This window comes from Podarcis gaigeae (genome assembly GCF_964106915.1).
Source record: "Podarcis gaigeae genome assembly, chromosome: 3".
NCBI lineage: Eukaryota > Metazoa > Chordata > Lepidosauria > Squamata > Lacertidae > Podarcis > Podarcis gaigeae.
The window spans coordinates 76,356,785-76,384,683 of record NC_139680.1 but is presented as its reverse complement, the minus strand read 5'-3'; the positions used below and the strand labels follow the sequence as shown (position 1 = coordinate 76,384,683).

At 41.4% G+C, this 27,899-nt stretch overlaps 2 protein-coding genes across 5 annotated transcripts in view; one reads left to right on the top strand and one right to left on the bottom strand.

Annotated features, from left to right (window-relative positions):
- Positions 1-1,583: 1,583 nt before the first annotated feature.
- Positions 1,584-27,536, top strand: B3GALNT2 (beta-1,3-N-acetylgalactosaminyltransferase 2). Of its 3 annotated transcripts, none has more exons than XM_083732532.1 (12): positions 1,584-1,945; positions 8,164-8,651; positions 9,529-9,629; positions 10,073-10,266; positions 11,949-12,044; positions 17,470-17,580; positions 18,381-18,459; positions 19,181-19,364; positions 21,313-21,438; positions 22,654-22,813; positions 23,344-23,400; positions 25,151-27,536. In XM_083732532.1, exons 2-12 carry the CDS (start codon positions 8,590-8,592, stop codon positions 25,283-25,285), a joined length of 1,305 nt encoding a protein of 434 aa, XP_083588658.1. In that variant the 5' UTR covers positions 1,584-1,945; positions 8,164-8,589; the 3' UTR covers positions 25,286-27,536. The 3 variants fall into 3 exon arrangements, with proteins under 3 accessions (XP_083588658.1, XP_083588657.1, XP_083588656.1); XM_083732531.1 differs by having other exon boundaries at positions 1,611-1,945; positions 8,164-8,311; positions 21,313-21,429; XM_083732530.1 differs by having other exon boundaries at positions 1,623-1,945; positions 8,164-8,311.
- TBCE (tubulin folding cofactor E) overlaps positions 26,423-27,899 on the bottom strand; it is a 31,746-nt gene continuing 30,269 nt past the window's right edge. Inside the window, exons 16-17 of one of the 2 annotated variants that reach the window (XM_083732513.1) lie at positions 26,801-26,892; positions 26,423-26,562 (exon numbers count right to left, since the gene is read on the bottom strand). In XM_083732513.1, the coding sequence (XP_083588639.1) occupies positions 26,470-26,562; positions 26,801-26,892 (185 nt within the window). In that variant the 3' untranslated portion in view covers positions 26,423-26,469. Of the gene's footprint in view, positions 26,893-27,899 lie in introns of both variants that reach the window. The other variant, XM_083732512.1, reaches the window with a different exon arrangement.

Genomic DNA, 27,899 nt, shown 5'->3' with positions numbered 1-27,899 from the left:
GGGAATGGTAGCTTGTTTCAAAATGCAAATGCCTAGAGAAATCAGATTTCAGTCCCCCCCCCCCCCACATTTGCAACCCAGGCAAGAGCTTTTTCTGTGGTAGCTCCAAAATCGTGGAACTAACTCCTTACAGAGACACACCCTTAGCATTATCAATGTTTGCTGAAGATGCACCTCATTACCTATGACAGCTGAAAAGTATTTTATAAGTTACCTGAAAACTATAAAGAAACCTGATGGATAAGAAGTCAGGGTACATATATAAATGAATTATAAAATTTGCAGCATGTGGATAATGTGGAATAAATTGCAGTGAATAATGCAAGTGCACTCTAGAAAATTAAGGTGTAAATCTCATTGCAGAAGGTGTGGGCACAATTTTTATTTTTATTTTGGTCTCACATGCAGGGTTTGCCAGCATTTTAATGGTCCTACTCCTGCGTCTTTGCCATGCAAAAATTAAGCAGATGAAGCTTCCCATAATCATTTCATCTCTATATTAGGAATAGCTTCACCTGCTAGATTTCTGAATGCCAGGCTGCTGTTAAAATCATAGGGGCAGTACCAGTAAAGCAATTAGCAGCAGTAGGTGCAGGGTGGTAGGGTTAGGAGACTAAATGACTGGATCAGGCCAACTTAAGGGAGAGAATCAATAACTGTAACAGGTGGACCATTCCCTACACATACACGAAAAAAAATATTACATGTTTTATTTCTGTACTGCCCTTCCCAATCAGGAGCCCAGAACAGTATACAGCATCATTAAAAAACTGTCAATTTAAACATCAGGTCGGAACCACCCGCTTTTTCAATTTAACCTCATTTCAACAGTTGCTGAAGAAGCCCTTTGGAATAACGACTCATGATATCAACAATGACAGCGGAATTTACATTTATCTGTATTGGCTTTTTCAGCAACAGAGGTGGATCGTTGTAAACTTTGGTTTCTATTGTAGGAAGTTTTATCGATTTTCAGTGTATAAACACAATCTGGAAGAGTCCCCCACAGGTAATTTTATTAAGTCCCGTTTGTGATTCTGGTGGATTCTTCAGAGTTATCAGTGGATAACCCTGTACCGTCAGTAGGCGTGCTGCCAGCAGAAGAAGGAACGTGCATTCCCACGTAACACTCCGCCCGCCTGCAAATATAGCGAGATTTAATCCTGCATGTCAACAAACAGCCGGTCCTGGGGCATTTGCTTGCTTCCCTTGAGAGGCGAAGGACGCTGCTGCTGGGGATGAGCCAGGTCTAGTTCCCGCCTCCCACCCGCAAGTTCTTCGCAGGCGTGGGCGTTTAAAAAATGCTGGCTTCCTACGTTCAAACGCTGGTAAAGCGCTTCAGTCCAGAGAGGGGAGCTCAAGCTGACATGACAGAAAGCCTCCCATGTGAAAGGCTATATAAAGGTTATATAAAGCAAAAAAGAGAGAGAGCCATTGAAATGAAATTCATCGTTATTATTTCGCGCGGCGCTGGCTCTCATTTATTTCTGCCGATCCGCAGCTTGCTGCGGGGCATCCCCAGGGGAGAGCTGGAGGCCCCCGGCGGCCCCCTCTTCGCCGCCAGGCATTGTGGGGATTGTAGTCAGGGGCTCCGGCTGTGCGCACACGCGTTTCCCCGTTGGGGGCGGGGCTCTGGCTCTGGGCCGGCCGCGGGAGGGGCTGGAGAAGAGGCGGCCGGCAGAGCCCCGCCGCCGCTCGCGCTGCCTCCGAGAGAGCCGGGGGAGGAAGCGAGGCGCCTCCTCTTGTCCCTCCGGGTCACCCCCCTCCCCAGCCCCTTCTTCCTGGTCCCCGCTAAGAGGTCCGTAACGGCTGCGAAGGGGCCGGCGGCGGCCAATGCGAAATTGGTTGGTCCTTCTGTGCCCGTGTGTGGTCGGGGTCGTGCTGCACCTCTGGCTGCTCCTCCTCAGCTGCCCGGCGAGTGGCCCCGGGAAGCAGCACCCGGCAGGTAGGTCGGGGAGGGAGGGAGGAAGGAAGCAAGCGGGGAGCGGCGCCCTCTTGCCCGCCTCCCTGAGGGAAGGAGGGAGGGGTGGGCGGCATTTCACCCTGCTCTTCCCCCGCGCGTGAGGTGAGGTAGGAGAGAAGCCTGCATGGGGGGGGGCGGAGGGGAGAAGGTGGGGGGGCGCCTTTCTCGCCCTGTGTGGAGGGGAGGGAAGGGCAACGGGTAGAGGCAGGCCCGGCTCCAGCTTTTGGGGGGCGCTCTGGGCAGGCTGCCCTTGACGGAGCCCTGCCAAGCGCCTGTTGAGCCCCCTTTCCTCGCTCTCAGGAGGGCTCACCTGGCGTCGTCCGTGGTGGGCTGCTGCCTCCTGAGGGCGAGGGAGAAGGGCAAGGGGCGAAGGTAGTGCCCGCCTCCCCCCCCCCAAAAAAAAACTTAGGTATTGGTAGAGCAGGGGATGGCGACGTGCTGCCTCCCCCCCAAGGCAAGCAAGGTTACTGGCGAAAGCTCAGAGGGTGGGGAGGGTTGTTTGCCCCCTTCGTTTTGGAGGGAGTTTAGGAGCAGGGGATTGTGGATCAGGAGGCATGAGGGAGGCAGGCGTCAACCAGAAGCGGGGCGGAAGGCGGGGGGAGGTTGAGGGAATGAAGGGCATAATTCACCCAGGCACTTGGAGAGAAGTTGGGACAGAGGTAGGAAGGAAGTGCTGTAAAAATAAGGCACACAGAAAAAGATGAGAGTAAATGAGAAAGGAGGTTGGTTTGTTGAAGAATTGAATGGTGGCAAAAGATTCCTCATAAAGCATAAATAAGATATGGAAAAGGTGGCTTAGAGTCTCGCCTTATGTGTTCTTATTGAGAAGTGAATGAGTTCAATGAGCCTTCCTCTCAAGAAAGTCATTTTTGGCTTGTAATGCTCATCTAGACTAGGGGGGGAAAGTGAGAGGTGAGCTAAGAACTAACATGCCTGAGTGTAGCAGGGGAAATCCTGTGTATGTGTTGTGGGCAGGAGGAACCCTCAACCTGGCTATTGACCTGAAGGGTGGGGATTCCTATCCAGTCATCCATTATTATTGAAGCAACCAAAGAAAGATGAGGAGGAGGCCTCCAGGCATTCCTTTCCTAAAAATTAATTTTTGGGGATCTCTGTTGGTTCAAGACAGATTGGAAAAGAATATGTCCTAGCAAAACTATTTAAATAAAGGAATAAGTCGGCACTAAGAAACTCGGGAAGAAAACTGCTGGGGAAAAAGAATTGCAAACTAAATTATTGACAGAATACTGTATGATTTGGCCATCTACTGGGCTGATCATACGAAACAGATTTAATGAAACCAAATGCTGGAGTACTTTGGAGTACATTATTTGTTATCAATCAGTGAACTAGTATGTATTTGTCTATCACATGCTGAAGAAAAAAAAATGGCCCAATAAATTAGACCCCAGTCCCTTTGTTCTCTTGAGTATTTATGACAAACATGCTGCCTTCAAGATCATCAAATCTCTTTTGAAATTAGGATAGGGGCAAAATTGCAAACGTTCCTCTCAGAGTGTGGTGAAACTTAAACTTTGGTTGCACCTACTCTCAGACCAGGGACGCGGGTGGCGCTGTGGGTAAAAGCCTCAGCGCCTAGGGCTTGCCGATCGAAAGGTCGGCGGTTCGAATCCCCGCGGCGGGGTGCGCTCCCGTTGCTCGGTCCCAGCGCCTGCCAACCTAGCAGTTCGAAAGCACCTCCGGGTGCAAGTAGATAAATAGGGACCGCTTTCTAGCGGGAAGGTAAACGGCGTTTCCGTGTGCAGCTCTGGCTCGCCAGAGCAGCGATGTCACGCTGGCCACGTGACCCGGAAGTGTCTTCGGACAGCGCTGGCCCCTGGCCTCTTGAGTGAGATGGGCGCACAACCCCAAAGTCTGGCAAGACTGGCCCGTACGGGCAGGGGTACCTTTACCTTTACCTTTACTCTCAGACCTTTTGCTTAGTCTTGTTTACAAAGTTTACCTGTTTGCTTCTACCAAGAGGGTTCAAGACACACCACTATGCTCTTTGTCCAGCTAGTTAATTAGTTAGTTTTATTATTCCATTTATGTATTGTTCCATAAAATATCCCAGAGCAATATTACAGTAAAACCATCCTCAGCTCCTTCCAACAAACCTTTTTAGTAGAGATACTTCTCAGCCTATATCCATGTTCAGATTGTTATGAGGTATTTTACGGGTGTGTTTGTTGCTGTTGAGAGAAAGGACAGGGCAAGACATAAATTTAACAACAACAATTCCATAGGTAGAAACAATTTCATATGTAACAGATTTCCACTGAAAAGCCATGTTGAAAAATGAAGATCTTTAATAGGCACTGAAAAGACAATGAGACAGCACCTGTTGTCTCTAGCACCTGCCTAATGTTTAATGGAAAGGAGTTTCAAAGGGTAGGTGCCACCACACTAAAAGTCAGTTTCCTGTATCATGTGGAATGAACCTCCTTGTAATATGGTGTCTTCAGGAGGCCCTCTCCTGCAGAGTTCAGTGAACTGTTGGGTGTATAGTTGGGATCTCAAGTTCCTGCTTTCCTCTATTCTCATTAATAAAATTATAGACTGCTTCACAGCATAAAACCATCAAAGTGGTTTCATTCAGACTTGTAGTCTGCCTCCATTCTTTATCCTTCTCTGCGGTCCAGGTGATCCCACTTCTGTGGGATCCTGCTTTGTAGCAGTTTAGCTTTCAAAAGTAACTAGATCTGGGAGCTAATTATGTGTTAGACCTGCTCCTTAAGTAGCTTTACGAATTGGATTCTAATTCCCTCATGTTTCTACTTAGTTACATGTGGTGGCAAACACCAGTGTTGTCATCCTGTTGCTGTACCTCTGATTAGTTACCTGCCTTTTACTGTGGATGTGGCATTAGGGCTATGACACAAAAAGTGCATTGAGCTTTGTGCATGGCGGCTTACTGCTCCATAAGTGGTCCAGATACCATGTGATGATTGAAGGTGGTTTTTTGTGAGGTTTAGGAACAAATCAGTTGGTGTTTTGGGGAGCAAAACTGTGTTTGAATTGAATTAGGACAAAGTTAGATTCATACTAGTCTTTCTTTCCAACTTGGAGTTATAGAATAGTCCCTGAATCTAAGGACTATGAGGTCTGTACCAGCTAAAGCTCCTAGACCAGCTTCAAGGGAACCTAGACCAGCTTCCACAGAGTATACTGCAGTAACCCAATTTTGGAGTTGCTGATGTATGGACCAATGTGGCAAGGCTTTTCCTGTCCATGAATGGTATTAGCTGGTGAAAGGTACTCCTAGGCTGCTTGAGCCTCCAGTGATGAAAGTAGCTCAATGAGAACCCCAAGGTACTTGTTCCTTTAGGAGAAGTGCAATCTGCCTAATTTCTACACCCAAGAACCACACACACAGAGAACTTTAATCTTGCCAAGTTCAGACTGGACCTCATCCAGGCCACCACTGCTTCCAGGCACTGGTCCAGGACTTCCACAGCCACACCTGACTTAGATGTAACTGAGAAGTAGAGCTGGATATTATCAGCATACTGATGACAGTGTTCCAAATCCCCTGATAACCACTTCCAACAGCTTCATATAGCTAGTAGGGACAAATACACATTATAGCTTCAGAAGCAAGCCAGATATTCCAATAATTTCTAGTAAAATGTACAAAGAAAAGTCTCTCCGACCAGAAACTCCTTAGATTCCTTGAGACATTATCAGGATATATTTGATGGGTTTTACTTTGTCCTAATACTGGCTTTCAAATACTTGCATAATCTCTCCACAGAAATAATAACAAGCATGCTTTCCACAGATCAAAAAACAGCCTGGAGATAGGAGTACTAAAACACATTTGTAGAATTTTTTTTTAGGTTGGCATCACTTTCTTCAAAAGCTTAGGTCAAGTGTATAACAAATCTAAAACCAGCAACAGTGAAAACATGGTTCACAGATTTTGACTGGTATTGATAGCTAAGATCTTTTCCCTCTCTTTGTCCCTGTTCCCCCACAGAGGTGGACCACAATAATCTTCTGTTTCCTCTTTAGCTCTAAATTGGGCATCCTTTGGGGCAGGGGAACAGGGGATTTGAATGGTGCTGGACTGCTGAGCCCCACTTTGGAATGTGGGGGCGGGGATCTTCCCCTCAGTTGCAGAATCTTTCTGTGTAGACTACAGAGGGAAACTGCAGGAATACTGTAATTCCTGTCTTTTCCTCAGTTCCATGTTGGAGTGGAAGCCTGGAGTTCTGGGGCAGCAAGAGGTGGACAGATATATTTAAACAGTCACAACCTTTATTCAAAACAAAAAAAAATCCTTCCAGTAGCACCTTAAAGACCAACTAAGTCAGTTCTTGGTATGAGCTTTCGTGTGCATGCACACTTCTTCAGATACACATGCACACGAAAGCTTATACCAAGAACTGACTTAGTTGGTCTTTAAGGTGCTACTGGAAGGAATTTTTTTTGTTTTGACTATGGCAGACCAACACGGCTACCTATCTGTAACTACAACCTTTATTGTACCACTGCATAGCTGGTGACCAGGACTAGATTAAAATTGGGGTGTGAAATTGGAGAGGGTCCCCACTCCCCTGTTCTTACAGGGAGATGTGGGTGGAATTGTGGACTCATGGCAATGAGATCAGGAGTGTAAAGTGACTTCCACTCACTTAATTGACTCGGAGGGGAATTTTCCTTGGCTGTATAACACCAACTCACTCTCTCCATACGTGTGGCACTTGTGCCCAGCTATTTTTTAGTGTGAATGGTAATATACCGGAGAGAGCATTTCCTCCTTAGATTGAACCTATTGTGTAAACCAGGCATAGGCAAACTTGGCCCTCCAGATGTTTTTGGACTACAACTCCCATCATCCCTAGCTAACAGGACCACGGGTGATGGGAATTGTAGTCGCCAAACATCTGGAGGGCCAAGTTTGCCTATGCCTGGTGTAAACCTTTTGTAATTCAAATTTATAATCTTGTGACTACAGGATTCCATTCTTGAAATTGTGTGCCAGCAACAATATATTATATAAGATACTCATAGAAGACAGTGATATTATGAAATGTCACTATGCTGTTAAATCTTGAACATGCAATGTAAATTTGAAAATCTTTTGGGATATGCTAAAATTAGACTTCTGAAATTACCTCTTCCTGCCTTACGTGCAGTAGTTGTTCTAAGCTGTCCAGGCACTTAGTTGATTTGTCATCTTAATTTTTTTGGATGCAATCTCAAATTAAGCAGAGTGAGATGAAACTGATCTCTTGCCAGTGCTAAATATACATCTGAGCATTTCCATTATAGAATAACTGAAGATACAAGCCTATCTTTCTCAATTGACTAAGATTATGCCATGTTTATTTAGTCTCAGTTTAGGAAAACGCTTTAGCGTAAAGGAAAATTTGTTTATTTTAAGTTTTTGTATGAAGCTTTTCGCCATAGCAGTTGGCTATGCATATGTTTAGCTGAGAATGCAGTTTAAAACATGTAACCTTCCTTTTCTCCCTCATGAAAATTTCAGAGTACTGGCTCATTTCCAATGCAGTGCTAAGTAAGCGTCCCTTTAGCGCAAGGATTATTGCTTGCTTAATAAACTTTTCTCCCCCCCCCCCGCCCACGTGCTCCCTAAATCTATTTTGTGAGTTCCTCCAACCTTCTGGAGCAGATTTGTGAGGGTGTGGGATACACATTGGGGATGGGAGGGGGAACTTCTAGTGGGAATCCTTGAGCTTATGGGACTCCATTGTATACAAACCACTGAGACTCCCCAAATTCTGCCTTGGTTTATATTAATTTTAACTATACAATAATAGCTTTATCTTCTCAGTACAGTATTGCAGGCTTCAAAATATATGCAATCCATTCATTTTAGTGTTTAAAGTGCTCTTGTGTCAAAGCCTAAAACTCCTCAAATATATGAAATTGCATTTCTAAATCCCTTGTGTTCTTTACCTATTAATCTAAGAAATAGCTTATTATTTTTTAAGATTTCTTCTCTTGTTACACAGGTTTGGCTTGTTTAGCTTGTATTTAGTTAATTCTGGTTGAAGAGTTAGCAAGTTAATGCAAACTAAAATCAGCTTCCAGTGTTGAGTTGTTTTTTTTAAAGTTACTACCCCAGTATTGTTTACCATTTCACCACCATTTGAATGATCTGCCTATAGCTCTCGCCACTCTATTTGTGCACTTGCTTTTCTAGTAAGGCATTGTTAATTTCTACTTCCTAGGTCTACTGGCTTTCTTTCCTCATTGGAAACCGAAACATTATGATGTCATCGTAGGGGTACTGTCTGCACGACATAATGATGGGTTGCGGAATGCTATAAGGAACACTTGGTTCAGGCATTTGAAGCAGCACCCAGGACTGAGCCAACGGTAATTCCAAAGAGTTGCTTGTTCCTTCTCTTATGAACTCAACACCTAGTATCCAAGCTCATTTATGAGAATCTTCAATAAGTGGAATTAGTTCAAAATATTCTTTAAATAACGTAAAAAACCCCGCTAAGTTATAGTGAGTTCTGTTGCCTGCTTCTGAATTCTCCAACAAGAAGTGTCCTGACTAAATTAAAATGCTCATCTGCTTGACAGTGCTTTTCTTTATTCTTTTAATGAACATGTCATAATACTGTCCTATGTAGCTGGAATATTCCAGGATGACACTTCATTACATATTAAGATATGCATTACTGTTGAAAAAAGATGGCAGCAAAACAAGGCAAGTGGATGTAATAGGTTTCCATGCTAATTTACTGGCTTTTAATAAATCATTTCTGTGATTATTAATCCTTTATGGGGAAAAACATTTAGAAGATCATTAATCTCATTTTAATTAATCTGGAATGAATACCAGTGTCTAGTTTTCTCTTTCAAATAACTGAGGGAACTTAGAATTGCTACTCCACAGAAACAAGTAAACAAGTTGCACAGGGAAGTCCTTCCTTTTTATACCTTGAGCCCTGAAACTCTGTGGTTTCTTGGACAGCATCCCATGAAGCATCTGAAACATCAGAGCTCTCCCTCCAAGAGTAGGAGAATTGCTCCAACCTTGGAGAGGGAGCTCTGGTGTTGGATGTCCATATTAGATGCCCTTCACTATTGCAGAAACTTCAGCTGCCGTTAATTGGTTTTTTTAGTTATTGTTTCTTTTTCTATGTTTTAGCTGTTCTTAGTTTATCTGTAAGCTGCCTTGAGTCTCTGTCAGGGAGAAAGGTGGGGTATAAAACAAGAACATCACTAGGGCTGAATTGGGGATGTGACAGGGAAGATTAGCCCGACTAGCAGATGGCTTGGATCCAAAGGATCAAATATCTCCCCACCTCCACTGCATGCTCCCAAACCACAGGAAACACTACAGCCAAGGAGCTTAAAAAAAAAATCCTGGAAAAGGATGGCAAAGTGTGGTGGACGGACTAGTTAATCTGTCTTCAGTTCTCCTGTCCCCACCTGCCCCCGCTTTAGGGTTGCAGCCTCAATCTTTTGTAAAGGGCAAAAGTGGGTGAAGTGTGTTGTGGTTTTCTTGTGTGAAGCAGTCTTCATAATTCTGGAAAATATGGAACAGAAATCAGTAAATGTTGTTAATGACAATATTTTAGTGTCCTTGTGAAGTTTATAATTGGTGCACATGGATGTGATGTGCCAGTAGAAGATAGAGAAGATCCTTATTCATGCAGACTTCTGAACATCACTAACCCAGGTAAAAACTTTTAGAAATATTTTGGATGGATTGCTTATTATGTAGCATATGCTTATAGCTAATTAGCTCTGCGAACATTGCAACTGTTGCAGTTTATTGCCCATTGGGCTATTTTTACACTAAAAATCTCTCATACTAAGCCAAACATTTTTAGGCTGTTATGACAGTTTTAGCAAGGACCCTTTCTTTGTTTTACATCAAGCCCACCCACTCTTCTTAATTAGTGCAGTTGGATATACTTTTAAGTAAATGTCTTAGGGATTAAAGTGTAAGCTGTTTCTAAGTACATTATCCACTGCACTTGCCAGTGATTGTAATTAATATGGAAAAAATCCATGTCTTCTGTAATAAGAGTGTTCAAGAGTTGCTTTCTCTCAATCACCTTTTTTAAATTGACTTCTGTTGTGCTCTTTGTTACTCTCCCCCCCCCCCACTTCCAATAGTTCTGAATCAAGAAGTTGAAGCATTCAATTTGCCAGAGGATGACACTTCAGCGCTCTTGGAAGATAGAGTTGTCAGTGTGCATTTCAAAGTCCTTTACCCGATTGTCATCACCAGTCTTGGGGTGTTCTACGATGCTGAGGGTGTAGGATTCCAGAGAAACATAACAGTGAAACTGTACCAGGCAGAGCAGGAGGTATGCTGCTGTAGTTGTCCTAATAGAATGAACAAAATCCACAGCCTTTTTCTAAGTGTAGAATAAAGGAGAGGTAACAGGTATCTATGATAAACGAACGCACAGCTTGGACTGTAGTGCCATAACCTGCAATTGTCAAACAATTTGTTCCTTGAAAGTTCTTTGACATTTGTGAGTCAGTGAGAATAGGATTTATGGGGTGGGTATATGGGAGGAGAAATAAATAGAAAAGGGCAACGAGTCAGATATTTCTATGCCCTCTCTAGGTTTTGTGCCAAAACATTGAAGAAGATGGTTTAACCATGATTTCTGGTAGTCTTCTGTCTGCTCTAAAATAACTAGGCACAGGGAAAGGGAACACAGATTCTTTTTTCTTCATTAGGCCATTAAATTAATTTTTGTCTAGATTTTAATGGCTGATGAATCTAGGTGGGTCTCCTTCTGCCGTAGGATATGGCTTGGCTCCTTTGCTTGCTTGCATGGGTTGTGTTTTTTGTGATTTTATGCAATGAAAGGGGTTGCAGCCTAAAAGATGGGATATTAAATAAATAAATGATTCTACCTTGCAGTGGGTGTTAAAACTAGATATTAATTTGCTTCCTGCCAGCCCTGATGCTTTGAATCCATTGTGATGGAAGGCATATTCCGTATAATGGCTTTCCAGAGGCTCATGGTAAATGAGAGTTATGTTAGGTAGAATTCTTTCAGTGGATTTTAAAGTAGCTATTTACGCAGGGTAGCTGAAAGTCCAGGCTTAAGTCACAGGACTGCTTTGCAACTTGAGTCAGAGGACTGCTTTGCAATGTACTTTAGAGTTTAAATTAGCAGCTGGGGAATGTTTTATGTGTGGGATTACATTTGGCTTTACTTATGCAGTAATAGTAATAATAATAAAAGAAGTATGCAAAAACCCTTGTATTTAACAACTCGCCTGGTAGCCACAGGAGACCAGAAATTCCAAGCAGGCTTGTGGAGGAGGAAAGGTCACTGTATTCCTCCTGCGCCAGACTGCTTGGTTTTTATGTTAGCAACAGAAGGAGGAAAGCTCCTTCTATGATCAGCATGGAAACACAGAGGGGATAGTTTGCTTTGGCCCTCACATGAGAGAAGAGTCTTGCATGTGCCAGATCACCCAGGAGTGGTTTCTGATAATTTCTACTAATGTATGGGTAGTAAACAAGCACAACCATTTTCCTTACTCATCCCACAACCAGTTCCAAAAATTCTATAAAGGCTTGCATGAGATTGGATTAAAATAGGTAAGACTTGAACGCAATTGTGGGTTGTTCTGCTATTAGTACTGCATTTGAGATATCCTGAAATGGAGGTTTGCATATTATTGATGTGAACCTGGAATATATCGTATTGGACTCAGTGGACATTTCAAATGTAGTCTGTGGTATTTTTATTCTGACATGGGTACCTTTAAGTGTGCAAGATGTTGGCTAAGGCCCTGAAGTCTTGATATAGGGACTTGAAAGCTTCCCCCCGCCCCCATTATTTAGCAATGCATATTTGCATTTTAGGTGTGGGCAGGCCATGTAAAAAGCATGCAGGTGATTGCATGTACTCCTGTATCTACAACTATATTTGGATGTTGTAAACTGGTCAAGAGTGTGTGAATATTAATGAACCTTAATGGCATTCATGGCTTACAAATGTGTTGCCTTTTGTTTTCATAGGAGGCTCTCTTCAGTGCTCGCTTTAGTCCAGCTAGCTGTGGAGTGCAAGTAAACAGACTCTGGTATAAACCTGTAGAACAGTTCATTCTGCCTGAGGTATGTGTGGAGCGTATCTAAACTGGTTCTTTACAATGGCATTTGGTTTTTTCATCTATTTAGAATTCTTCAGCTTTTTTTCTGTCATTATTAAATTATTAATGGATTTGAGACTGTGAAATGTCACACATACTCGGTGCTAGCAACCATATCTCTTTGTAGCTCTGCTCATCTGTAAGTAACTAAAGTCTTCTTAACATCCCAATAACTTAATGGAGAGGCGGCATTATAAGCTTTCAAGAGAATTGTTTCATACTTAATATGGAAGAGAATGAATAGATCTGGCCAGAGAATGGAGTTCTACATTTAGACTTGGGTCCAAATCCTAATGTAGATTAAAGTATAGAGAGAGCCCTAGAGCACAGTTCTATTTCTTATCCTGTTTTCCACTTATAAAGTTGAAATATTAGATATTTCCATCATGGGCCTATTCTGAAAATGAATGAGATAAAAAAATATTATCCCTCCTGCACGTTCCTCCAGTGAAGAGAGAAGTATGGAAGAAGAATGTAATGAGTTTTAAAATGGACAGATCATTTCAGTACAGGCAACTTCCCATTTACGCAAGCTCTATTTGCGTGCAACTGTGCACATGTGTGGTGCTGGAAATGGGTAGCACCCTGGAAAGTCCTGGCTTGTGAGGAGATCCTCCTTGGAGCCCAAAAAGGAGGGTCTCCTGAACTGAAGGCCCAGTGCGGCTTTGTTGAGGCCTCCCCACCTAACAGTTGACATGCGGGGTAGCGCAGCAGCAGCTGCTTCCCCACACATCAGCTGAGCAAGCCCTGCTGCCCTCCGGCTCACGTGCCTAATAATAATAATAATAATAATAATAATAATAATAATAATAATAATTTTTATTTATACCCTGCCCTCGCTGGCCAAAGCTGGGCTCAGGGTGGTTAACACCAATAAAAATCACAGTAAAAACATCATAGGGGGAAAAGGGGGGGGGGGAAACAGACCTATTTAAAATTCAGGTTAAAATGCAATTTAAAATGCAGCCTCATTTTGAAGTAGCTGATAAATCAAGACCATAAGGGGAGGGAAACATAGGGGTCAGACTGAGTCCAAACCAAAGGCCAGGCGGAACAGCGCTGTCTTGCAGGCCCTGTGGAAAGCTGTCAAGTCCCGCAGGGCCATAGTCTCTTGTGACAGAGTGTTCCACCATGTGGGGTCCAGGGCTGAAAAGGCTCTGGCCCTAGCTGAAACCAATCTAACCTCCTTGAGGCTCGGGACCTCCAAAGTGTTGTTATTTGTGGACCTTAAGGTCCTCCGCGGGGCATACCAGGAGAGGTGGTCCCATAGGTACGTGGGTCCTAGGCCCCATAGGGCTTTAAAGGTCAAAACCAAAACCAGCACCTTAAACCTGACCCTGTACTCCTCCGGGAGCCAGTGCAGTTGGTAAAGCACTGGATGAATGTGATCCAGCGGCAAGGACCCTGTAAGGAGCCTCGTCGCGGCATTCTGCACCCGCTGGAGTTTCTGGGTCAGCTTCAAGGGCAGCCCCGCGTAGAGCGAGTTACAATAATCAAGCCTGGAGGTGACCATCGCATGGATCACTGTGGCCAGATCACGGCGAGAATGGTAAGGGACCAACTGCATAATACGGCTATGGAAAAATGCCACCTTTGCTGGAACCTGCGCCTTCATGGAAAGGGAGGCATCGAAGGTTACACCCAAGCTCTTGACAGAAGGTGCTGGCACTAATTGACCCCTGCAAGAGATGGGAGTTGCCCCCCCCCAACCCAGCCAGAGGACCTCTGTCTTCAAAGGATTCAACCGGCTCCCACGCAGCCATCCAGCCACAGCTTCCAAGCATATGGTCAGTGTGTCCGGGGCCGAGTCAGGGCGGCCGTCCATCAACAGATAAAGCTGGGTGCTCCCAATATATGTTAATTTGGTTACAAACAGGGAGGCCCGGAAAATAACCCCCACATGAATTGAGAGTTGTGTGTAATACAAACTTTTTCTAAAATGCATATTTTTTATATTTTATATTTTTTTATCCTGATTTTAGTGAACCATAGATTTAATGCTTCTGTGGAGAGCATGTTTTTAACATTTGTTCGTTGTTTTATTGCTGGTTTGAGCTTCTTTGGGAGGAAGGGTGGGATAAAAATTCAAGAAATGCACAATAAACAAACAAAACAATACTTTTCTTGTTAAAATGAAAGATGTTACTTATAACTAAAGGTCAACATAGTTTGACCATCCCTCCACGTCTTCTAAGAGCAGAATATGGAGGTCTTGCTTAATCAGCAGCCTTTTTGTTACTCCCCTGGAATTAGCTTTGTGTGGAAAGTATCTCAGCCCATCATTCCAGATATCCATAAAACATTTTTATTTAGATGATTATGTGATAAAAAGTGTTGTTGGGTTTAAATTACTGATATTTTGATGTGTCTTATCTTTATTCAATTTAATTTTAGCAGACTTTTTAATTGTGTGCCAGGGACAATACATTGGAAGAGGAATTGCAAAATCAATGGATTGATAAAACTGGATAAAGTCTATCCCTCTTTGGAATTAAACTGCATCTGTATTTTTGCAGGAAGGAAATCTCTGAACACTTGTTTTTCAGGCCACAGTTATTCTGTCTCTTAAAGCTTTAGGCTCAGGGAGCCCACAGCCAAAATAAATAGCTAAAGAAGAAGAGTTTGTAAGACACTAGTTTAAAGCAGCGTTTATTCATCCCTGACACAGTTATGTCTTTTATGCATTTATTAATGAGCAGCATTCTGAACAACAAAAAACACCATAGTGCCTCAGTTTTTACTGTGGTTAATGTTCACTATGGTTTAACACATTAATAAAAGCAGCAGATTTGACCTTAGTGCACTGGGGGAAATTGCATATAGTCTATGTTTTATTCTTTGATTATTCGACTGTAGTAGGTAGCCTTCAACGAAAGTTAGCAAGGCGTGATAATTGATTTTGCTACTTTCTCATAGAGACCTCTACCAATTTTAAGCTCCAGCCATTTATTTTTCACTGTAAAAAATGTTGTTTGAATGTCTACACTCCCCCCTTCATAAAGCAAACCAACATACATTAATTCCTTAAGGAGACAAGATGCAATTGTAAACTGGATGCAGATACACACACAGTGCTTTGAAGATGTCCCAGTGAAGGGGAAAACAGGATCGGGAAATAACAGTGCTTGTGGAAAATTACTACTGTTGTAACATGCCATTCCAACCAGTCACAAGCATAACCATGATAACATATTGCAATGGAAGATGAGAGATGGATACTTACCTCTGTAGTCTCCCCCAAATAAGCTTGGGAGAAGTGTTTGGGGGTTTGTCTGTAAAGGAGAATAAGTTTCTGTTCTTCTTTCATAGCCAGTGAATAAATTGGGGTATGAGCTAAATGTGAGTCACTAAAAATGAGAAGGGCAATCAGAAATATGCCAGAAGCTATTGAACTGCCTCTTTCATAAGCAACTATTAAACAGGAAAATGTTTATGTGAAACGAAGTAGAACCATGTTTTAATATATGCTTCAATGTGCTCACTCTTTTAGGGTGGAAATAAAATATCTTGGCAAGTATGAAATCCCATCCTTAAGCATCTGAAGATAATGGGAAATGTTGGGTTAGGAAAAATTCCTTAAAACTACTGAGTAGGCACTAACTAGGAAAATGAGTGCCCAGGGGAAGGATTAGGTATTTTTGAGGCGAGGTGACCAGAAACATACACAGTATTCCAACAACAGTTACACCATATATTTGTATAATGGCATTAGAATACAGGCAGTTTTATTTTTGATTCCTTTCCTAATGATCTCTAGCATGGATTTTGCCTTTTTCATGGCTTCTGCGCACTGGGTCAACATCTTCATTGAGCTATTTACTAAGACCCCAAGGTCTTGTTCCTGGTACGTCACCTCCAGTTCAGACCCCCATGAGCATATATGTGAAATTAAGATACTTTGCCCCAACATGCATCACTTTTGACTTGTCTGTATTGAATTACATTTGCCATTTTACCACCCATTCACTCAATTTGGAAGTGTTAGAAAGTAAGATATGAAAGCTAGGAGCTAAATGGCACCTTAAACCTAGGCAAAACAATGGAATGTCTAGGCACACTTTTTTATAATAATACAAAGGTGAAAATTAATGAACTGCAGCTAAACTCTTACGTTAATTTTTCACATGGTCTAGTCCTCACCTGAAGCTTTCAAAAAACAAAGCCATGCTTCCCCTGCCCCGCCCCCTAATATTCTTAAAGAAGGTCCCTTCTATACTCTTCAGAGAGTAGTTGGAAGTGGGGAGGCAGAAAAAGGTCATCCTTTCCTTCTGCTCTGCAAACAAGCCCTGGATTCTCCCCACACCCCCTTTCCTTCATATAAATATCTCTTTTTGGCAGCACAATTAACACACATTAAAGGCCTATACAACCGATGGCAGAGACCCACCTTGAGTGTCTGGTTCGCAAACCTAAGACTTAAGGATCCTTCAATGATCCCACTCCAAAATTTGTTTTGATTTAAAGCATCACTGTGAGAATCTGAGGTAGATGACACTTTAACATGCACTACTTCCTCAAACTCAGCCCTCCAGATATTTTTGGCCTACAACTCCTTTGATCCCTAGCTAGCAGGACCAGTGTCAGGGAAGATGGGAACTGTAGTCTCAAAACATCTGGAGGGACGAGTTTGAGGAAGCCTGACTTAAACCATCATAACTAACTGGCTAGTATATTTCAAATTAAAAGTACATTAAACAAGGCAACTGAAACCTAAACAAAACATGTTGGGTTTAAAAGAAATGCAATTTTTCAGGTCCCCAATGCATGTGTATCTTATTTGGGAGAAAGCACCCTTGAACTTGGTTGGAATTTACTTCCGAGTAACAGTGGCAATTTTAATCTGAAATCTTAGGCACAGTACTGCACCCGGAGCTCAGAGCGCACCTAGAACAATGGGAGTTTCAAACGCTGATATGGAGAGGTCCTTTGGGAGCACTTCGCAATCTCTTTTTCCTTTAATGACCCCAAACAATTTAGTATCCTCAGCAGACTTGGTCACATCACTGCTAGTATTCTTGGCCCTGTTGATATTTGGTTGTGTTTCACGATTAGTAGGTATGTGGCCTTAACCAGATACATAAAAAACTCAAGTACTTCACTGTTTTTTATCTCAGATGTAAGAGGATTAAAAAAACACACCACTGTTAAACTACAGCTTTTAAAATTTGGAGAGTTGTGTTAAAATTTCTGGTGAGGAACAATATAAGGCTGAAAATTATTAAAGATTTGTCTTATCCTTCATTTACTGTACTCCTCCTGAAAATTAAACTTCAGTTCTTCAAGTTTATTCTGTTCTGCAAAGAATCTAAAAGATCTGTTAAAAAATTCATTTGTCTAGTGTGTACACATACAGATACATTGTTAACAGTAAGTGGTGACTTTTTTGACAGAGTTTTGAGGGCACTATTGTGTGGGAAAGTCAGGATCTGCAAGGCCTAGTTTCTAGAAATCTTCACAAAGTGATGGTGAATGATGGCGGAGGTGTCTTCAGAATCACTACGGTCTGTCCTTTTATTCCTCCATATAATGATTATAATAGGGCAGCATTTTGGTAAACATTTTAAGCAGGTCAAATTCTCAAGCAACCTCTTAAATATATTTTTGTTTTACTTGATATCAAAATGGTGCATTTGGATCATTTTATCATCTTATAATAGTTTTGAGTATTTATAGTTTATACATCTGTATAAATTCATAATCTTAAATAGAATCTCCAGAGGGGAAATTCTAATGCTTCTAACTCTTTAGAAGCTTCTACTTCCATCTTGAAAGCCATTATGGAGAGCATTTGCCTTATTAGCTAATGACCTGTGAGTTGCATTTTAGCCTAGAACAAATTGCTCTGAATTGTTATAACTATATTGATATAACAAGCATGTTGGGCATGTTGAGTATAAAATAACAAAATATCATAATTCCTCTTTATATATTGGTATCATACCATCTTCTAGTATATGTGTTTTGAACTGCAGGTCTTTAGATAACCATAATTGACTTATCTTAGGAATCTCTGTTTCTAATACTAGATGCAGTGGGGATCTAGCATTCCTGCTAGGAATAAAGGTGAACTCATTGCAGCTTTGCCATATTTTGCCGCTTTATGGCATCAAAGTAATGGTTTACTAGCTGCTCTGAACACTTGCATTTGATTAGGGCTGCAACATTTAATCAATTCTTTGGACAAAATGTTGGAGGAAACCTTGACAGTAACTAGTTTCAAACCATATTAGTTTTGTAGAAGTGATATTTCTGTAGCAAAAGTTTAACTAATTCTCTTCTGTTTAATCATTGTGCACAATAGGCAGGGGAAGGGTCATTGCCACATGAATTTACACAAGGCGTGGAAGGGATTGCTGGAGGCTTTATTTACACAATTCAAGGTAAGCATCAAAACATATACTCTTATTAGGGCACTGCTGTTTGATGCTTGCTCCCTCTAGTGTTTTAAAGTTAGTTGACCCCTGACAGATCTGCCTGAGATACTGTATGGCTCTGGGGTTGTGCAGCTTGTAGTCAGCTACCACAATCCTGGAACACCCCATCTGACGGAAACTGTTGCAACTTCTTTGATTGCTTACAAATAGCTCTGGCAGAAAGCGCAAAGCTGCCTTGCCATACTGCATCCTAGTTCTCAGGTGTGATTTGGACTTTTCCTGTGTTCTATGGGACAGAGAAGCTTCAGCACAGCCCTTTTCCAATATGTGAAGATAATCGTTTCTTTCAGTATTTAGGAAGGTGAAGTAGAAGTACATTGGATGTTAAATATTCTTGAGAATCTCAGAATTCTCATCTTGCAGAGACCTTTTTTTTAACACCCTTTACTTAGGAATAGAATATTTCTGTTGCAAAGCAAAGTGTATTTTTAAAAAATCTAGGAAAGATAATTATTTTTCCAATGCATCCTTGGCCGCAACCTAATTTTCACTGATTTTCACTTATGAGTCTTTGTCTTAAGAAGTTGTTAATTTTCAATCTAATTACGCTTTTGCTGATATTTTAAATATGTGAGAAAACCTATAGAGAATCAATTCTACAGAGTGATCATTTCAATGTTAGACATGTGATTTTTGAAAGCTTACCATTTTCCTATCTCATTTTCAGAGGGAGAGGCACTCCTAAAAAGCCTACAGAGTCGCCCTGAAAGATTCACACATCATATAAATAAACTTGAAGAGGAAGATGCCTTATTGAAAGTAGAAAGCAACACTTATGATGATATTGTTTTTGTTGATGTAATTGATACATACAGAAATGTTCCAGCCAAATTATTGAACTTCTATCGATGGTAAGTTGGGAGAAATGTTTGAGGGTTTTGCCTGGTTTATCTGGTGCAGAATTATAAATGCCTTGATGTTGTGGATTATTTGCAGGTGTGAATGAACTGTAACTTGAAATGACCATGGGCCTTTTTAAAGATTCCAATACAATTAAAGTGTGCATATTTCCCCACTGTTTGTGTATGTATGTTCCCTGATTGCTCTCCTCCCTGTGGGGCCACATTTTCCCAGTAACAGATGTATGTTAAAGGTAAAGGTACCCCTGCCCGTACGGGCCAGTCTTGACAGACTCTGGGGTTGTGCGCCCATCTCACTTAAGAGGCCAGGGGCCAGCGCTGTCCGGAGACACTTTCGGGTCACGTGGCCAGCGTGACAAAGCTGCATCTGGCGAGCCAGAGCTGCACACGGAAACGCCGTTTACCTTCCCGCTGGTAAGCGGTCCCTATTTATCTACTTGCACCTGGAGGTGCTTTCGAACTGCTAGGTTGGCAGGCGCTGGGACCGAGCAGCGGGAGCGCACCCCGCCGCAGGGATTCGAACCGCCGACCTTTCAATCGGCAAGTCCTAGGCGCTGAGGCTTTAACCCACAGCGCCACCTGCGTCCCTAACAGATGTATGTTACGTTATATTAAAATAAAATTGATTCCCCAAATTACTATGTCCTTTGCTGCTGTGCTTGCCACATGAAGTATGACAGCATGGTATATTCTTGACAATTATATTACATACATACAACAAACTTCTCCCCTCCCCAATTCTTCATATTTACATCACTGCATTATTGCTTTTCCTCCTATTTTTGAGTTTTTAAAGTATCATAATAGTTGTTCATTGCTTCCTACACAGTGCATATGTAGGGTCATTAAAAGCATTGAGAAGTCTCCCTACCCTCTACTCTCTGTCATATTTAATGCGTCCTTTGGGGATTTTTGCATTCCTCCTCTCCAGTACTGAAGTATACTTCTGTTCAATTACAAGGGTAAGCAGGAGCCTGACTTTCCCTTTTCCAGAAGGCTACCACCTTCACTTTTCCTAAAAGTGGGATATTGCACTATTTGCCCTCTATCACAGCTTACAGGAGTATCCTACTACTAATAAAATATTATTGGAGCCCCCCCCTTTCTTCTTCTATGGGTTTCAGTGTCTTAATTAGAACAAACAGTTGCCTCCCAGTGCCAGAAGAGGAATATGAAAGATGACAGCATTTCTTATTAGGCTGAAGATGACAAACATTTCAGAATTAGAGCTCTTTATTTTTAACTGCTGTTAGAGAGAATTTCAGCTCCTGTGGATTATCATGCAATGGTGCTGGGCAGCTGAAAAGTTGCATTCCTTCCTCGATGCAGCCATTAAAGCAAGGGGCCAATGGGATGTTGAGTGTGCCCTCCTGCCATGGTGGGGGCCATGCCCAGTGGCAAAACACCCATTGCAAAGAAGGCAAACTGGCGAGACTAAAAGGCAAGTTACTTCCCAAGAACCAGAGTACAAGGGTGACGTCTTTTTCCCTTACCCTTGCCTTCTCCTCCCCTTCCGCTTTCCTACCCCTGGTGCTGGCAGGAAAGGGCTCCTTTTCCTCTTATTTCACCTGTCTGCTGTCTTTTTTTTTCTGGAGTACCTCTAGGCTTTAGGGCTGGATGTGGGAAGGGTAAGAGTGCTGCATGGGTGCTGCACTGGGAAAACCTGTATTAAAGGTATAGAAGCCAAAATGTTGAAACATTGATCATCCTATTGCATCAGACCTGTTTCAGTGTAGTTATTACAGTTGTTTCAATGCATTTTAAGGGACTTTTGTAGTATTTACTTATTTTATTTATTTATTGGATTTGTATTACGCCCCATACCCATAGGTCTCAGGGCAGTTCATAGAGTAAAATCGGAATATTAAACCACAAAATGCATAATCAAAATAAAAACAACAACCCAATAATAGTCTTATTGTTTTTTATTTGGCTACAGGACAGTAGAAGCAGCTAGTTTCAACGTATTGCTGAAGACGGATGATGACTGCTACATAGATTTGGAGGCTGTGTTCAACAGAATAAAGCTTAAAAACTTAGGCAGACCAAATACTTGGTGGGGAAAGTATGTTTGTTTGCATTTAAATAAATTGTTTACACCAGTAGTGTTTCTGCTGCTGTACAGTTTCATAGGCAATAGGTATCCTTGCACTGAAGGAGCTTATGGTTGAAGAATAATGGGGAGCATAGGGGATATTCTAAAGCCAAAAAACAAGCACCAAATATTGTTTTTAAATGTTTGTTTTATTTTCATCTTGTTGCAGAGTATAAGTGAGCAAGCATGAACACACTAATCACAGAAAGTATGTTTAAGGAAATTTGCAACTCTGGTTGCAATTTAAGGATCCAAGCCATTCTTGAACCAATATTTTGATTTGCATTCTATATAAACTAACTGCAGAATCAAAGACAATATTTCTAGATAGCACAAATGATGGATGGTTTTCCATTTGTGGCATCCTGCTTGTACAAAGATCTGCTTGTGCTACCAGACCTCCCCCTTATCTACAACATCTGCTCTGGGCAAGGGAAGGAAGGAAAGTCCCATTACATCTACTGGTCCTTGCCCTATGAGTTTCCTTATGGGTTCATTCAAATATGAAGTAAATTTAATAAGCAGCTGAACTGCAGAATCAATACAGCCGACATGCTCCAGAGATTGATTTGCATGATAATGTATTGGTTTGTTTTGGGGGCTGGTTTCTGGTATCAGTCTTCTCTTGCAACTTATTTGGATTTCCCCATGATGGCTTTGCTTAGATTGGCAAAAATGCTGGGTGGGAGTGAAGGTGGATGTCAAAGCTTTTTCTAGAGGTATCAGTAATTCCCTTGATACTGTAAAGGAGGCAAATATAAGCAGGGAGATGGGGAAAGAAGAGAGGTTAACTAGCCTTCGTTGTTTTTTCATGAATCCTGTGATAAAAAATTTTTCTGCACTACAAGGTGAATGATTTCACTATTTCACGGTCCCGACAAACCCCCACAAAAATAGGAAAAACAGATTGTGTAAAGAACTTTAAAAGCCAAAAAGTGGGGCACATAGGGGCTACTTTTCTACTTGTATATTGAAAAAAAAGAACAGGTGGCAGTACAAAAAATTGCAAGTTGCTGCCTGAAAGATTAAAGGGGTCAGACATGAGAGTGAGCTCCTTCTCTGTAGGGACTAGTCCTGATGATTAAATTGTCTAGTTGCCAGTCCTAGAGAAAGGGTTTCCTCCCCCTTAATCAGAATTAAAGAGCTATTAATATTCTGTCAAAATAACTTGATTTTGGTCTCAAGTTTCAGATTAAATTGGGCCGTCGACCGCACTGGGAAGTGGCAAGAGCTAGAGTATCCAAGTCCTGCATACCCAGCCTTTGCTTGTGGATCTGGTTATGTAATTTCCAAAGACATTGTAGAATGGCTTGCAAGAAACTCAGAGAGATTAAAGATATATCAGGCAAGTATTTTGACAGGAGGAATGGAGATAGCTTTGTGTATACGTAATCCTATTTATTTTATAAACAAACATTCCATTTTCCCCCAGCCTGACATTCTAATATTGGGATTGAGACTTGTTGTTGTTTTGGAGGAGTCCATTCCAAGAGCTTCTATATGGATATGTGAACTCTGCAGTGGCTACACAACCCCCAGGTTGGCAAGGGCTTCCCTCATTCCCTTGTTCAGGAATAAGTCCATTGTTAGACTTGTTTTGGTTTTGGATCAAAGCCAAAAGTTACACAACATTACACTTGGCTTGGGGGTTTATGGTTGCATGGAAGTGCTCCGTTACCTCAAATATGGATGTGATGACATCTATATGCTTCAAACGCAACAACACACCTATACATCATAGTTTTCTGGTAAATGTTTACTTACGAAACTCGGCACAAGCTTAAATGATGAAGTGTGTGCCATCTTGAGTCTTTGTTGAAACTGAACTCATTTCTTCATTTTGGTTTTTATTTTGATTTAAATGTGCACATTTAGGGTGAAGATGTGAGTATGGGTATTTGGATGGCAGCCATTGGGCCAAAACGCTATCAGGTATGTTTTTACTTGATTTGTTAAGTAACTGAGAATCCTACATACATGTACTTGGGAATCAGCGCTATTTCACTCAGTGCAAATCTGCTTAGACTGAGCTGTAAAGAATTTTAAACTGCTAAGGAACAGATGATTGTTATTATGTCCTCATATGTAAAACCACAGAGTTCAAAGAGGGTGTACTTCCTTTTCCCCATGATTGTATTTTCCTGGTACGGCATGCTATGTGCGTGCTTTGCTCCTCCTACAGCAGTGGTGGCAAACCTACGGCATGTGTGGCAGAGGCCACTCAAAGCCCTCTCTGTGGGCATGTGTGCCGTCACCCCAGCATGGCCATAACTTATGTGCTGGGAGTGGCAGAGGAGAGGAGGGCTCTCGCACGCCGTCCAAAGCCTGCGGCACCAGGGCCTGGCGAGTATTGAGGGGCTGAGCACGCATTGACTTTTTATGCGTCAGGGCCTCCCACCAGTCTCCTTTTCCTACTTGGGAGTAAGCCGCCTTGAGTTCAGCAGCGCTTAGCTCCAAGGTCAGTAAGCATATAAAGAAGGCAACCTAAGAAGGGGCTGCTGGGTTTACATATTTGTTGTGCTAACAGAGAAATTCATTCTGTGGAGGCTGTGATCAAACGGCAGCCAAAGAAACAGCAAAACAACAGCAACAATATTTATTTCCCACCCATCTGGCTGGGTTTATTTATTTTTATGTGTGCATGCAACCATTCTCATATATTATAAATTGGGAGAGGGTGGCTCTTGGTACAGCCCTCCAGTGTACACTAGTGGCCCAAATTGTGGAACCTTCTGGAAAAAATGTATTTCCGAGGTTTGATGGCTCATAACACAACTTTGTTTTGGAGTAATACCAGTGCTTTTTTCTGTGGGGACACATACCCCTAAACATTTTGTGAATTTAATGGAAGAAGAAATTCACTGTATTTATTTTTCCCGATTTGAACTGTATTTGTTTTCCCCCGGTGGTGATTTTCTTGAGTCAAAATGAGAGTACCCCTAAACATTTTTTTAGAGAAAAAGCACTGAGTTATACCATAAAATTATGTATCAACGGAAAGACAAAGAAGAATGTAATGCAATAACTTTTTGAAGGATTATTTATTACAACTGCAGTCATAAAGAAGAAACGTGAAACACACAGAAAACATGAGATATACAGGTTAAATTGCCATTTTGGCACTTTAGGTTGAATAAGTGGGTTTTGGGTTGCAGTTTGGGCACTCGGTCTCTAAAAGGTTCGCCATCAGTGTCCTAATTTCTTGGCTCAGGGTAGCAAAAAACTGCATCCATTCCAGTGGTCTGAGAATTGGTTGTATTTAGCCAAACAGAGAGTATGGGCTGGGGAATCTGTGGCCTTGCAGAGGTTGCTTGACTACAGTTCCAATCATCCCTACCCATTGGCTACAAGAGCTGCAATGCTACAACTCCTGATTGCTGCGTGGCATCTAACCTGGTGACTTGCTGGCTGAAGCAATCCAGTAACTTAAGATTCAGTCTTAAGTGTTTGGTTCCTGTTGCCAGCAATATATTTCTAGTTATTTATTGAGGAAATCTTTGACTTCTGCTCTTCTTTAGTTTCTCACTACCCCTGCTGTCTGTATTTTAAAATCTTGTTACAAGAGGATACTTGTATAACTAATATGAACTGCCTTTGGAACTATCACTGTGACCTCTTCTTATCAATGTTTGACATGTTTTGTTTCCTGTTAAAGAGTCTCTGAAATAATTCTCTCAAACAGGACAATCTCTGGTTGTGTGAGAAGACATGTGAGAGTGGTATGTTGTCCTCTCCGCAGTATTCTCCAGAGGAACTTGCAGAGCTCTGGAAAGTCAAGGAACGTTGTGGAGATCCCTGCAAATGTGATGAAAGATGAACACTGGCCAATAGCATGAGGAAACTGTAGTTTTCAGTGATAACAGGAAAGGCTCTCAGTGGGTTCTGAAAAGAATTTCCTTTCATAAGACACAACATCAGTCTCCTGTGTAGTTTGTCACTTGTGACAAATATTAAGTGTGGGTAAGTGGCAGTTGTGTGTGCCCCCCCCCCCCCCGGTTACATGGAAAAAGAGGAAATATGTTTGCTGTGGGTGCCAAACTATACATGGAATTCACTTATTCTCACAGGCGGATTCACGCAGGTAATTTGTTTTGTGTCAAATGGCCCTTTAACAATGTTTTGTACATCTTTTCTTTTGTAAAGGGAGCCTTTCGATTTCCATATTCTCTATAGGAGTTTTACAAAGCTAAATGTGAAGTAAAGCAATTTCCTTTATTAGTAAATGACAGATGTAGATAAGCTTGACCTCTCATGCATTAATATGCAAAAAGAAGAAGGATTTAAGTCTAGCCTTAGGAATGTAAGAGGCCCGCACTACTGTGCCAATGCAGGAGGGAAGCATAAGTTAGTGTACCAGTATTCCACTTATGGGCACTATATATTCTACCACTTGCTAAAGAACGGTGGTGAATGCTGCAGTAATTCTGCATTTCTTCATTCCTTGCACCAGTGGATAAAGAAATCAGGGTAGCAGGTCCTTTCTCCCATGTGGTGGTGTGACTATGGAGCACTCAGGCAGCGATGCTATACCCCACTGGGTGGGTGGGGGGCAGGCATGGTGTAGGATTGTGCTGTTAGTAGCTGTGTTTACTTAGTAGTGTTATGCTTGCTAGTAATGCAGTGCCCTCAGGCCAGGTGGACAATGAGAATACCTCAGTTTTTAATTCTCTAGATCTTATGATTATATCTATAATAATGAGAGTAGAATTTATTATAGTCCCATCCACTTCTAAAAAGTTAGCAGCGTAGCACAAACCATGGGTTAAATGCATTTCCATTAAGTTGGTTAAAGCTTACCTTTTCTCAATGAGGCATGGCACTGTTTTTAAAGAGAAATTTATTAACAAAGTATACCACCTAGTAATTTGTATAGTAAATAAGCGTTCCATTTTTCATATCAAGGTTCTTCCAGGAAATAGTTTTTTAAAAAATCAACATACGACGTGTTAGAGGCTTTGCTAGCAGCATACAACTGTTTATTGAAAGATGTGAAGGCAGCAGTTACCATCGGACTAGAATGGAGTCTTCATTTTCAATAGAGTAAAACTGCAATGGCTTTAGGTCATTGTCTAGTTCAAATTCCTTGCCTTTCATCTAGGATAAGAAAAGATCCAGATATTAGACTATTTTAATCTTGCATAACTTTTTTAGAAAGGCAAAAGATGTGAGCTCAAGCAGCTGCTACCTCTCAAAAGAAAGCCGAACAAGGTCTAAAATTATGGTTATGGTTACTGTCCTTTACAGGAATCAAATAATTCAATAGTGTTAGAGTGCAGTGTTGACAGTAGCAGTGTGACAAATTGTATTCTGTATTGTATGAACATGAGCTTACTTTAGAACTTTCGTAGGATAGCTTCAGTTCTGAACCTGGGATTTTAAGTAGCCGATACAGCAATCCTTTAACCTTCTGGATAGTCATAGACTCTGTATAGGGAAAAGAAAATTGATCAACTTCAAATAATTACCTTTTAATGCATTTAAGTAGATTTCCTGAAGTTGCTCTCTTGAAGCAATTAGCAGCAGCACCTCAGTTTGACATAAAGGTAATAATATAAAAACTATAAACCAAATTGGAGTTTCTATAGTATATGTATACAACACACTGACTGACCTAAGTGACCTTCAGGACTTAGTTTATGGCATTTGCTCTTTTGTACTTTGACTGAAGCTCTTCCCTCTGCAAAAAATGATTGTCATTCTAGGAACTTACAAGGTCGAAAATTGTGTATATTAATTAGTTCTAGTTTACCACTAGCTTTATGTGCTTGCATTACAAACCAATACATATGAACATGGAGGTGTATTTTTGTAATGAGACTTGAACGAGTAAGTTAGTTTTTTAAAACTATCTTCTAAATTTGAGCAATGCAAGATATTGGCTATTGTGGGTAATCCCCTTCCCCTTTCATTTAAAGCTTTATCTGAAGGCACAGCAATAGTGAGTTACTCTATTGTCACAAAATGTACTTAGAAAAATATTTTTCTATTAACTTTTTGGAAAAGCTGTATATTTTATGCAACTTGTGATAAATGTGATTTTTATTTTAGAATAAATACTTTTCAAAATACAGTGTTCAAATTCATTAAGACCATTTGATCACATGGGTCATACAAGTGTGTTAAACTATATTCCTGCCACCTCACTGAGAAATTCCCATGGAGAATGATGGGATTTGTATCCATGGAATATATGCTATTTCTTCTTCCACAAGATAGATTCAAAAGTCAGGTCAGTTTTGCCTACATTGGGATATTACACAAGAATGGAAATGGATCTTGGCTTTGTGTGTCCCCGTCCACCAGAAAAATACTTCCACTTTGTTACACTGGCATTTATTTTACTTGGGACCTGTATGTAATTCTGTAAGCTGCTGCTTAAATGCTTTACTCCAATGTAACAATTAAGTCAGCAGAGACTACTCTATGCTGTT